Source organism: Vespa velutina, chromosome 7, assembly GCF_912470025.1.
Source record: "Vespa velutina chromosome 7, iVesVel2.1, whole genome shotgun sequence".
NCBI lineage: Eukaryota > Metazoa > Arthropoda > Insecta > Hymenoptera > Vespidae > Vespa > Vespa velutina.
Genome location: NC_062194.1, coordinates 4,465,028 through 4,478,564, shown reverse-complemented (window position 1 = coordinate 4,478,564; position 13,537 = coordinate 4,465,028). Strand labels below are relative to the sequence as shown.

The window sequence follows — 13,537 nt, the reverse complement described above, 5'->3', positions numbered from 1 at the left end:
CTCTCTCTCTCTCTCTCTTTCTGTTTTCAATATTCTTTAAACGAAAGAGTTTAATCTTCCGAAAGAAAAAATAAATCAATAAACTATCAATGATTAAATTTTAATGATTAATTATGATGTTTTTTTTTTTTTTATTTTTTTTTTTATTTTTGCGTCAATATAAACTTTTAGAAATTTCCACGAACTAACGTGTCTACATATATTTTACATTGTATAAAAGTTTTTTCATTCAACGTTCATTTTCGTTCATTTAATTTTCCAAAAATACGTTCCTTTTTCTTCTTTTGTTTGTTTTTTTCTTTTTTTTCTTTTTATACGAACACTCACAGTCAATGTTAAAGAAAATAAATAAATGTATATAGGTATGTACATACATGTGTATATATATATATATATATATATATATATATATATATATATATATATATATATATATGTTAATCCTTGATACGGTCTAAAATTTCACACTGAAAACAAAGCTCGAGGCAGGCACTGGTCGAGAGTGAGGGGAGTGATAGGGGGAAAAGAGGGCTGGAAGATAATCCTTGGTAAAGCCGTGCCTCTCGAATGTATTGCGTGGATGAAAGTACGGAACGTTTACACGTGTACGTAGCCGGGGGGTCACGGATTCTGACCACGATACGGATGTGCCCCTGCCTTCTTCCTGTGCCACGATCATGTTCGTGTTCTGGCATTCGGTGCAATAAGACCGCATTTCCATTGACCACTACGATCTCTAGCACGTTGATCGTCACCGTATTGTAACTACGTTTCAATTCGATCAAATATATTTTAATGAGAGACTTAACACGAAAAGTTAGTTTGTTGATCATTGATCATTCGATTTCGTTGGATCGTCTTATCTCGAAAGATTTATGCGTACTTATGTACGTACACACATACTCAGAGATATGATCGAGAATGATTTGAATATTTTTGTAAGCATCGACTTTCATATTTCGTAATAACCAGTACAATGAAATGCGATAACGGTGAATAAAAAAAAAAGAAAAAAAAAGGAAAAAAAAATTAAATTAAATTCATCAACACACACATATATGAACATTACGGAATCATTTACTAAAATATAAAGATATGTTTTTAAATCTTCTTTCAACCTTTTTTTTCTTTTTTTCTTTCTTTTTTTTTTCTACACTAATTAACTATAAAAAGAACGATGGTTAATAAGAATACGTTGAGTTTTTATATGAGTTTTATATGAGATGTTTGGTTTAATCATATCGTTTGATCGGAGAGGAAGACTTAATTAATTAGGAAAAGAAAGAAAAAAAAAAACAAGAAGAAGCTTTAATCAGTACGTACAAAAGCATTTAATATAAATTCCAATAAATATATTTTTCGTTGTTTTTCTCTACCCTTCTTTCGTATCTATCCCCACTTATATATCCTCTTCAACAACTTTTATCCAAATTTATTAATTTCATACGATCCACAAAACATACTCGTAGATTTCTTTGTTCGAATCCTCGACCGAGAGTCGTAACGAGGATAGAAATCATCGTGCTAGAAACGTTACGTCGAGACGAAAAAGGTTAATGGGTTAAATATCGCATAGTGTTGTAAGATTTTACTGGCATTACCATCCGCAAATTCTGGAAAGCCGTAAGCTTCACGAGTAGCAGCATGGATTTGCGAGAGATACTATCTCATTTCTGTTAGTATGAGAAAAAGAGAGAGAGAGAGAGAGAGAGAGAGAAAGAGAGAGAGAGAGAGAGAGAGAGAGAGAGAGAAAGAATTAATCCCATAATGCTGTTAGTTCATTAACAAGAAGACACCGGTTGGGAGATATTCTTTGAGAAAAGAAATACAAAGAAGAGGAAAAAGTAAAAGAAAAAAAAAAAAAAGAAACAAAAAATAAAAAAGAAAGCAAACATCCAAAAATCTTTCTTCCTCTTTTTTTACGTCCCATGCGACGTGTCGTCTAAGAAACGGTATTCTATATAATAAAAAAAAAAAAAAAAACAAAAAACAAAAAACAAACAAACTATAAGGACAATGCTTCTGGCCAAGCCCGAGACAACGGCTTTTGTACGTACTCGACGTTTACCGGTACGCCTCGCGATACGGCTTCCTCCTACGACGAATCGTCCCATCTCTTCGTCTTTCAGATATTTCATTTCCGCTGGGAAAAAAATTCGGAATGGTTAGGTGTCAGCAAAGAGCCCTAAGCCCTTTTTTTTATCCCGAATTTTAACGGATCCAATAATATAGGTAGAATATTTCAATGTCCTTTTTACTTTTTCTTCTTTCTTTTTCTTTCTTTTTTTTTTTTTTTCTTTTCTTTTAAATAAACACGATACGTGTGAAAATTTCGAAGTAACATGATGTATTAATTGATTTTTATAAAGTATGAAAAGATACATCCATAATATCTATAACTCTGATGTAAAATATTAAAATATATAATCCAATTTTTGAATTAAACTTACTAAAGTCGATCTAATATCATTCAAAAATAAATTCTTAAATGAAATTCTTAGAAACGAACCATTTCTTCGATGATGCAATTAAAGCTTAGAATTCTATAGATATCTAAATATCAAAGGGCAACGGATAACTTTTGAACGATGTTGTACCATCCGAAAGCGTCCACACCCTTCAGATATTTTTTTTTTTTTCTTTTTTTTTCTTTTTTCAGATATATCCGTGAATTTGTTTCGATACGGTAATACTCTATTATGCACTTTCTATCTTATACATATTCTCTTTGACATTTTCGGATTACTGTATATTATCGAATATTAATTTGATATATTGATGAATGGAAATAAAATCGATCTTCAACGTTAGGATTTATTATATTATAAAACGTCATAGGAAAATGAAGAAAGAGAGAGAGAGAGAGAGAGAGAGATATTATAAAAAGTACTGTTTTGTATTTTTTTGCTTTTTTTTTCTTCATGAAATAAAGAGAGAAAGAGATAGATAGAAGGAGATAGAGAAAGAGAGAGAGAGAGAGAGAGAGAGAGAGAGAGAGACAGTCATATCAATTTGTCGATTCATCTTTGGGATACTTCGCGATCACTGTTCGGAGGACGTTTGTTCGAGGACGTTGCGCGAAGGATTTCGAAGAAAGACGAGGCGTGCTTGGAAGTTCGTGAAACTGTGCGCGTCTGTACGGCAAAGTGCGTCGTGTGTGCGTTGGATACGTGGGTAGGATACGATGCACGCATGGTCACGGTATTTGACCACCCCAGGCTCCCGGAATTATCGTGATCCATCTATCCGGCCTACGGAGTCGATACGTCAAACGTCGACTAAAGCGGATAGAGAGAAAACAGAGAGAGAGAGAGAGAGAGAGAGAGAGAGAGAGAGCGAGAGAGAGAAAACAGAGAGAGAGAGAAAACAGAGAGAGAGAGAGAGAGAGAGAGAGAGAGAGAGAGAATGAAACCTTTTCAACTTTTAGATCTAATAGATTTTTAAATTAACAGACTTTACCAGTTATTCATGATATGTGTGTTACATAATCAATGTAAATAAGATATGTAAATAAGACATTTAAATAAGATCTGTCAAACAGGTTCAACAATGTCGAAATATAAGAAGACCAATGAAATTTATTACGAATTATTTCTTGTATAAAAATTTGTTGTTATCTTTGTAAAGTCATTTTAATAATAAGGGATCTATGATAGCAATGGAATGTGATTAAAAAATAATATATAGAAACTAATGAGATTAAAACAAATTCAGAGAGTTAGATTAATCGATTATATATAATGTGATTAAAGCTAAATAAAAGATGTATTGTGTAGTTATGAAAGGAAATGAAAAAATGAAAAAGGAATCTGATCGGAGTTAATAATTGATTACTTGATATTTCATTAAAAAAAAAAAAAGAAAAAAAAAAAGAAAAAAAAAGAAAAAAAGGAAAAATAAAAGGAAAAAAAAACGATTTCCCCTTTTTCTCATCGTATAATTTATATTCTCAAATGAACATCTGTTACGTTTGACGAAGCATGAACTCTATACGACAACGACGACGACGACAACGACAACGACAATGATTTATGTAACATGATAGCATCGATCTGCGGATTATCTCGTACAAAGGGGAGAGGGGGGCCAATTATCGTTCGTGGATATCGACTATCCGATATTTCGATAAGCCCGATTAGACTGTTCCACGATTAGCATGCGACGGGCCATGACAACCGTTTAATTCCACTATCTCTCTCTCTTTCTCTCTCCCTCTCTCTTCCTCTCTCTCTCTCTCTTTCCCTCTCTCTCTCTTTCCCTTTCTCTCTTTCTCTCTTTCTCATGTCGATGATAATCGACCGATTAAAAAACGTCCAAAAAGTCAAGACGCTTTCGGATCATTTCTTGCTTCAGTGACATTTCTTATATTTGCTTTCTTTATCGATGAAAGCTTCTCCTTTACGTTCTAAATATGGACGCAAAAACGATTATTCATTTCCTCTTTCTCATCCCTTGGTTCTATCATCATATCTTATTAGATTGAACTCTTAAGAGATTGTAATTCTATTATAGTAGTAAATGGGTTATGACATATGGTATTTCGTTAATTGTTTAACTCTCAAGTAGTTTTACAATGTACTGAAAAGGACTTTGATAACACTTTATTAAAATAATATTAATAAAAAATCTAATTCTCTATTTTGTGGTAAATCCCATAGTAGAGAAATTTCGCTGTTGTCTATCGACGATGTTAAGAACTGTGGTAGGAACTAACAGCGAGTATAACGATTAAGGTTATCGCCTTAACGGGAAGCGAACAAGCAGGAAACATCGTCGGCACGTATCTCCCTTTTCGCGAGATAAAAGGATCCATCGATGAACCTCAACGATGACCCAGGACCCATTGAATATCTTCTCTATCGTACGATTTTTCATTTTTCTTTTAGTCTCTTTCTCTCTTTTTGTTTCTTTCTTTTTTTCTTTCTTTTTTTTTTCTTATTTCAGTTCAACGTAAACGATAAGAAAACGAGAATGAGTATACATTATATGAGTTATATCGGGACCCATATATATATATATATTCGTATATATATATATATATATATACGAATATAAAGATTCAAGGAAGGTATAAAATTGCGATGTCATTAATCATCTTTCATAATACCTATATAAAAAATTTATAACAATCACAAACAAAGTATTGCGTATTGTTTCACAAAAGTATATTATTTATAAAGTGATAAACGATCAAAAATGTTATAATCTTAATTATAAAAAAAAAAAAAGAAAGAAAAGAAAAGAAAAGTAAAAAAAAAGAAAAGAAAAGAAAAGAAACGATTCATCGTATAAAAGAAAGAGAAGTATAGAGGGAAAAAAATTATTTGTCTTATGACTAACTTCAAAATCTTAGATTACAAAAATGAATTTCATTTTAACTTGTCGAGAATGAGTAAATTGGATATAAGAAATATGAAACGTAATACGTAAGTGTTAAGAGGTAGGTGCGATTTTATGAAATTGAAAAAGCGACAGAAAAAGATGAAGAGAGAGTGTATGTGAGAAAGAGAGAGAGAGAGATAGAGGTAGGAAGAAGAAGAGAGAAAAGAAGAAAGGCAGAGAGAGAGAGAGAGAGAGAGAGAGAGAGAGAAGAATGGAACATGAAAGTTAGTAGGGAAAAAAGGAAAAGGGTGGTAAAAGGAGTCAAAAGGGGAAGGCAGAGAGGAGAAGGTTGCCGGAATCCGAGTAGGGAGTCGAAGCGAGGGCGACATCCTCCCCGTGAGTCACTACGTCGTTACACGGCGATGCCGGTCGGGGCGTTAGCCGGATAAGCCGCTAACCCCATCCACCTGTTGCCCCTTCTTACGGGCTGCCGCGTTCGGAAGTTCGCCGTTCGTCCTCGTTCTTCGTCGAAACGAGCCATGTTTGGAAAGAGAAAGAGAGAGATGGAGATAAAGAGTGTTCATAAAAGAGAAAGAAAGAAAGAGAGAATGAAAGAAAGAGAAAGAAAGATGAAAGACAAAGATAAAGAATATTTGTTAACGTAAGAAAGAGAAAGAGATAGAGAAACAGACAAGGATAGAAAATGTTCTTAAAAATAAAAGAGAGAGAGAGAGAGAGAGAGAGAGAGAGAAATAATGTTCGTAAAAGTAAGAAAGAGAAAGAGTGTATATATGTGTATGTATGTGTATATATGTCTGTAAAAGAGAGATGGAAGTATAGGGCCCCCTCGTTGCCCTTCCACCCTCCTCGGAGCTCTTGGCAAGGCCCCGACTCTTCTTCCCATCCTCCTCCCTTTCGAAGTCGACTCTTCAGCGGTCTGACGTGTTTTTTGCAAGTGCATACCTCCGAGCAGCTCCCGAAACAGTAGCCGGTACCCCGGTACAGTCCGGGCAAGTGAAAAAATCTCTTGGGCATCGCTACCGGTTCCTAGGCTAATCGAGCCCCTCGACATCCTTGCGCTCTTTTATTTGAGCTATTACTCAAGCTATTACCTCAAGACATTTCTCTTGGCAAAAGTTAAAAAAAAAGAATTAAATAAAATAGAATATGATATTTCTTTTTGAGCGAATTTAAAAAGATGTTTCATTGATATGAGGATTATTTGTTTAAAAGTATCGTGATAGATCTCGATAGAATATATTTTGTTTGATTTTATTGGATAAGCTCGATATTAATCGAGATAAAAAATAATAATCTATTTCTTCCATTCTTTATTTATTTATTTATTCTAATAGAAATAAATAAAAATAGTGAAATTTTTATCATATTAATTTCATATTTTGTCATGAAATATATTCATATAAGTACATTCATATTAGTATTAAAATAATAATAGAATATGATAAAAGAATCGATATAAATATATATTTAGGATTTAATCTAAAGCTAAAGTTCTCCTCCCTTATGTTAGTCTGAAAGAATTACTCGAACGAAAGAGTGTGTGAGAGAGAGAGAGAGAGAAAGAGAGAGAGAGAGACGAAGATAGAGAGACGAAGTGACGGTAATGCAAATAGGCGGCACGACAATGGCGCGTTAACACGGAATTAGAAAGGATGACAGAGGGTTAAACGTTCCTCTCGTTTCTGGCTCATTCGCGCTCTCGGATTCCTCGGAGGCGTCATCGACGATCCAGTTCTCGTGCTGGCGAAAACGAACGGTCGTCGGTGCATTTCGCACTTCGTGCCTGCCGGCGCGGCGCTGCCACGGTGTAAGATCGTCGCATTCTGGGCCCAGTTGACCCTCGTTGACATCATGGACGGCTTAGCCGTTAGTGTTAAGTTCAGTTCACTCATACATAAATCTAAGTCCGTGGCGCGCTTATGCCTTAGCAGACCGCCACGTCGGAATTGAGCACGTGCTCAGATTTCATCGGCGACGACGCTTAGATCATCCGGCGTTCTCTTCGATCCAGCACCGAAATCTTCCGCCGCGAGGTTCCTTCAATTGGAATTGGTAGGATGAAATTAGAAAAGAAAAAAAAAAAAAAAAGAAAAAAAAAAGAAAAAAGAGAAGAAAGCAACCAAAGAAAGAAACATTTCAATGACTCATAAGTTGCATCGTTGAATGTTAAAATATATGCGACAAATGTTTGATCGATTAATTACATTTTTTTCTTCTTGTCTTTATCATCATCTTTAAAGAATCCAATTAAGATATTTTAAATATTATGTAAATTAAATATATTGGATCAAAAAGGATTATATATATATATATATGAAATTGGACATGCCTAAGTTTTTGCTCAGAGTTTTCTGAATTTATTCTAATATTTGGGATTTGCGTTTTTCAGAGTCAAGCGTTGGCATTGACGCATAAGACGTCGCCACCTTCGAGACCTAGTAGTGTCTCGTCCTTACCAAGGAGTCCGCAGTCTCATCAGTCTCAACAGTCGCAGCAACAGAGCACCCCTCAACCCCCGCCGAGCACGCATCCTCACCAGTCGCAGACTCCCCTTGGCGCGTCCTCCCATCAAACACCGTTCTCTGCTCACAATCAGCACCCAAAGCAAGAAATTGTTGCGAGCCCGAAACAGGAAGGCTTTGACCTTAGCAAGTCAGCCTCCAGCACCGGTGAGTGTATTTTGAATTATTCAGAAACGTCCAAATTTTCACTACAATTACGATTTTTATTGGAATTTATTTATTCAAATTTTACGATCGGTATGACAATGATGATAAAAAAGATCATCTAATTCTTATTACCGTTGACATATCTACGATTAAAATAATTATCAAGAGATTAATGATAATTATAGTAATTTGGACGTCTTTTGGACTTTAGATCTTCCAGCAATATACCTATCTTCCTTTCTTCCTACTTTTCTCTTTTTCTCTCTTTTTCTCTTGATGTCTTATTACCTGCGTTATCCTCGTACACTCCATTACACTCAGAGTTTCGGCCGACTGAACAACAAGTCGAACGTGGGACTCTAGTGGCCGTAAATTTTAGCTCGAATTAAGTCACCTTTTCGAGGACAGGACCGTGTGAAAATCAGTTCTCGTCGAGTTTGCGAAATGCAATTCGGATTATCATACTTATACCATAAATGCATGAAAGGAGTAAAAGCGTATTTTAATGGGTGGATATAAAATAAGATATCAGATAAAGATAATGGATCATTCGGTAATGTATTATCTCGCGTTATTCCATAAGTTGTCTCGAGTTTAATAAAATATATATATATATGTATATATATATATATATATATGTGTGTGTGTGTGTGTGTGCGCGTGTGTGTTTATAGATATATAGGAATATATATAAATCATTCAATCAAGATTTTTATACTATTTAATTGTTATATTCATATTATTTAAATATCATTTACAAAAATAAAAATTAATGACATGAGAAAAATGTTCCTTAATTTGTCATTTTCTAATGTTCCGATTTAGAAAATTGATGTTTCTATAAATGAGCTGAATTTAATTGAAAAATCGATCAGTTTGAATCGTATACGTTTAGAAATCATCTTGACTCTTTGAGTGTCGCTCGTCGAATACTTCTATCGAGAATGATGAAGACGCATGAACATGGCCTCTCGCCGGAGGCCGTTAAAGCTCGTAAACGAGATAGACTATCAACGGAATTTCCTTGATCCTCGATAATGCTGTGGAAACAATTTGCGCGCGTCCGTTTGCCGAGAGGAACGGGAATCGTGCGAGTACCGAACAGAAATGTATGGGTCTCTGACGATTGAGTCGCTTAAATGCGTGAGTGTTCGTCGCATTCTTTTGAAATTTTATCGAAATAACAGAACTATGGAGCAAAAATTGAACTATTTGTCAAAATCCTTATTATTTTATGATAACACGAAAATATAATAGAATAGAACATAAATGATGAACATTCTTTTATTGATATTTAATAGAAGAAATTTGTAAGAAAAAAAAAGAAAAAAGAAAAAAAGAAAGAAAATAATAATTTCGTCGATTTTCTTTTATAATTTTATTTTTACGATTCTTTTTTTTATTTGAATCGATTTATTTCAACAAATCTCATCTAATGTTCTCTCTTAGAGAACTTTCATATCAAAACTTTATTTTACGCTAAAGTAAATAAAATATCTATTATTGAATGGACTCGATAGAAAATGATATTATGACAAAGGACAAAGGAAAGGTCAAAGGGTTCTCATCGATCTTCTTAGCGAAAGAACAGTTTTTCGCTTCGAATCGAGACACCGGTCACCGGATTAGAAAAAGTTAGGATCGTGAAGTTGGCCGGATTACGGGGAACGCTTTCGTTCATCGACGCTGTGTCAGCCGGTTCGAAGGCCAAAAAAGAAGAAGAGAAGTAGAAGAAGAAGGGAGTCGATGTAGGGACGAAAAGTACATATTTGACTTTCGAACCCTTCGTTCACCCTAACTATCCAGCTACGAAAGTTGAGAAGGAAAAGACACGCACTTCCTAAATCTACGGATTCTCGTAGATTCAACCTTAAATCTCGAAGCGTCGTAGCTAATCCTCTTCCACCCTTTCACCCTCTCCTCTTATCCCCTTTTTTACGTCAATTCCTTTCTCACGTTATCTCCCTGTTATCTCCTTCTCCATTCTCTTTCACCTTCTCCTCTTCCTCCTCTTCCTCCTTCTCCTCCTGCTCATTCTTTTATGCACGCTGATTCCATCGAAAAAGACAGAAAAACTTCGAGCTCGAGTCTCGATCGCCTTGAATGTCCTTGACCATTCACGGCGAATCGAATCAATCGGTATATCGTAATGAAACGGCGAGGAGAGAATGAATTGAGTTTATGAAATGATTAAAATGATGATGGAGAAAAAGAAGAGAGAGAGAGAGAGAGAGAGAGAGAGAGAGAAAGAAAGATGGACGGAGATAGATCAGAGAGACAGAAAAAAAGAAAAAAGAGAAAGAGAAATATATACGTACATTTATTGATTTTCAGAACAACATATTGGAAATAATGAACAGGATAATAGAAAATCAATCGGATATATTCTTTATGATTTTTGGTTGCATTAATTCCAGTTAAATTCAAATGGATCCACGCTAAAAACGATTATCGATGATAATAGCGACCGAGAGGATATCTTTATTACGAAATCATTCGAATTTGTCCAAACAAATATATATATATATATATATGTGTGTGTGTGTGTGTGTGTGTGTCTAATTGTCTAATTCTCTATAAGTATTATTCATTTTATCATGTTCACATTTGAAATATAATATTAAATTATTCTGATATATTTTTTACGTTATATAAAAATTCCAATACTGATTTTAAAAACACCCTGTATAAAACACACACACACATACACATACATACACATGCACATACATATTGACACACTCGTATCAAGAATAGGAGCGGGGAAAACGTCTTCCTTTCTTCTGGCATGGTTATCCGACCGTTTGGAATTAGGATAATCGTGCGCGCGTATTTCATTCGGATTTACCTGTTCACGTATATGTGCAATGTGTGTATTAGTGTGCACATGTGTGTACACATATGTATACATATGTATATATATATATATATATATATATATATATATATATATATATATATACGTGCGTGAAGTTAAAGCGAAGGGGAAGCAGTGGCACACGGTGCTTCGAGGGACTTTGAAGAAGAGAGAGAAAGAGAAAGAGAGAGAAAGAGAGAGAGAGAAAAGGACGAAGAGGAGGATATTGTGACCCTTACGAACTAATCCGGATTAAATTCGAATCCCCGGCTATGCGGCTAGGCGAGCTGCGAACACGCAGCCACGAAGCGCCATCGTCTTGCGCCATACGATCGTTCTCGTTACGCCATTTAACCCTCGCGAGAGATCGGCTTCTGGCTTTCGAGACGACCTTCAAGGAAGAACGACTCTCTATCTCTATCTCTTTCTTTCAAATATTTTTTCTCTCTCTCTCTCTCTCTCTCTCTCTCCCTTTCTCTCTCTCTCTTTCCTTCTCTCTCTCTCTTTCCTTCTCTCCTTTTATTTTCTCTTTCTTCGTACATCTTCGTTTTATCTCTATTTATTAGCTTTATTTATCCCCCTTCTACATGGTGTTTCAAAATTATCCAATAAAATCTCTCTGATTTATATTTTACGTAAGCATAAGAAAAGAAGAAAAAATTATAAAAATGTTTTAGATTTATAAAAGTCGTTCGAAACTTTATATCTTGTATCATGTACTTTATATTATAATGGACAGATGACCTTCTAGATTATTTGACACCGATTGAGATAAGGATTCGAATAGTATCTCGTTAGTACTGTTCATCCTTTTATATTTGATCTGCCCACTGGCAGGTGCGAGACAGCAATGTATTGTCGCGAGAAACGCGTGCCTCGCGTTTCATACGTTGTACAATAGGCATAGATAGAATGTGATAGAGAGAGAGAGAGAGAGAGAGAGAGAGAGACTCGGTCCAGCGTCTCCAGTACAAGATCGATCGCCATTTAAAGCCCGTGCTTCGTCGTGGTCTTCGAGCGTGATTAACGACGCTCGGTTAACCCTTAATCGATCTATGCGTATTCTAGGATACATCGACTTACGGCCAGCATTACAGAATCCGATCGGTCCATGTCGTTAACGAGTTCGTGCCGATTGTCCATAACGCATGAGATATAGATATAGATATAGATATATATATATATATATATATATATATATATATATATATATACATATATACATATATATATATATATACATATTCACACATATACATACACACACACACACACACATACATACATACATACATATGTAGATATCTTCTTGAGATCTGTACGCGCATGTGTTTACAAAACAGGAAAATTTAGTTCAATATAAATTTTTTAATTTTTTTACTTAGCGTATCACGTCACCCGGTAGATAGTTAGATATACAACGATGTACTATAGCTTTCAGGCACAATACAAGTCAAATGCAAAATCGATAATCGTAACTCGCGATTTTGACCTAGGAGAGGAAGAGAAAATTGTGTTGCTAACTTTCTTTTAACTTGGATGTCTCACGAAGGAGAAGAATTAGATAGTAAATCTCAAAGAGACAGGCGGGCTAATCGTTAAAGGGGATCACGGAGTGATCTAAAGTAAAAAAGAATTTCTTTGCGAGTCGCTAAAATGTAAAAGTATTGAAATATTCGAATTTCTTTGAAAAAGATTTTTGATCGGTTACTCATTTACTCTTGTCGAGATAGCGAGTTAATAGAATTCTTTCATGCATCTCAAATTCTATTGTTTAATTTAAAAATAAATTATTTAATGAAACATTAGTAGGTTAATATCAAAATAGAATTTATGTAATTGAAACATTAATCAAAACAAAAAGAGAAAAAAGAAAAAAAAGAAGAAAAAGAAGAAAAAGAAATAAAAGAAAAAAAAAAAAAACGAAACAAGAAAAATTTCACATTTCACATTTATTTTTAATGTCAATTATTGAAACGACATTAATTAAAGAGACCCATCAATCATTTATTAAAAGAGAAATTCAGAGGAGTATACATTTAATGACAAACAAATATTCGAAATATTTTTTAAACATTGACTGATCGATATGCTATTAACATATTCGATGATTTTTCTATAGGAACGTGTATTTTTTTTTTTTTTTAATCTGTGTCACAATTTATTTCATTTCTATTCGGCACTACGCATAGAATATTGTATTCCTTTATAACGTAGTAATTTATAAATCTTTAAAATTCTTTATAATTAATATTCATCGTTCACGTCATTTCTTCTTTATCGACGTGTTTCACGGTACACCCGTTATATGACCGGCCGCAATGCCGTGGAATACGCGGGATACGGCTAACGCGCGAGAGGTGGAAGAGGACGAAGTGAGGAGCGAGACGAGGAGAGAAGGGAAGAGGAGAGGAACGGTGACCGCGTGGAAAGGGCTGCGTAGGAGAGAAGGGTGTACATGAAGGGACGAAGAGAGAGAGAGAGAGAGAAAGAGAGAGAGAGAGAGAGAGAGAGAGAGAGAGAGAAGGACAGAAAGAGGTAGGGTTGGGAGGTGGATACGGAGAAGGGGGGATGGTTAGGATTAGCTGAGTTGTGTGCGCTGGATTTCGGATTTGGACGACGGGCCACGCACACACGACCAATAATCCCGGATTAATCCTGGACTCGC

General features: G+C 35.0%; 2 protein-coding genes across 3 annotated transcripts in view; one reads left to right on the top strand and one right to left on the bottom strand.

The window, feature by feature from the left end:
* The window catches only part of LOC124950656 (solute carrier organic anion transporter family member 2A1), a 120,659-nt gene that overhangs the window by 26,066 nt on the left and 81,056 nt on the right, over window positions 1-13,537 (bottom strand). The window lies entirely within an intron of this gene.
* Window positions 1-13,537, top strand: part of LOC124950661 (homeobox protein dve-1) — a 51,578-nt gene that overhangs the window by 1,662 nt on the left and 36,379 nt on the right. For both annotated transcript variants that reach the window (XM_047497648.1, XM_047497647.1), the window contains exon 3: window positions 7,733-8,012. In XM_047497648.1, coding sequence (XP_047353604.1) covers window positions 7,733-8,012 — 280 coding nt within the window. The remainder of the gene's footprint in view (window positions 1-7,732; window positions 8,013-13,537) is intronic.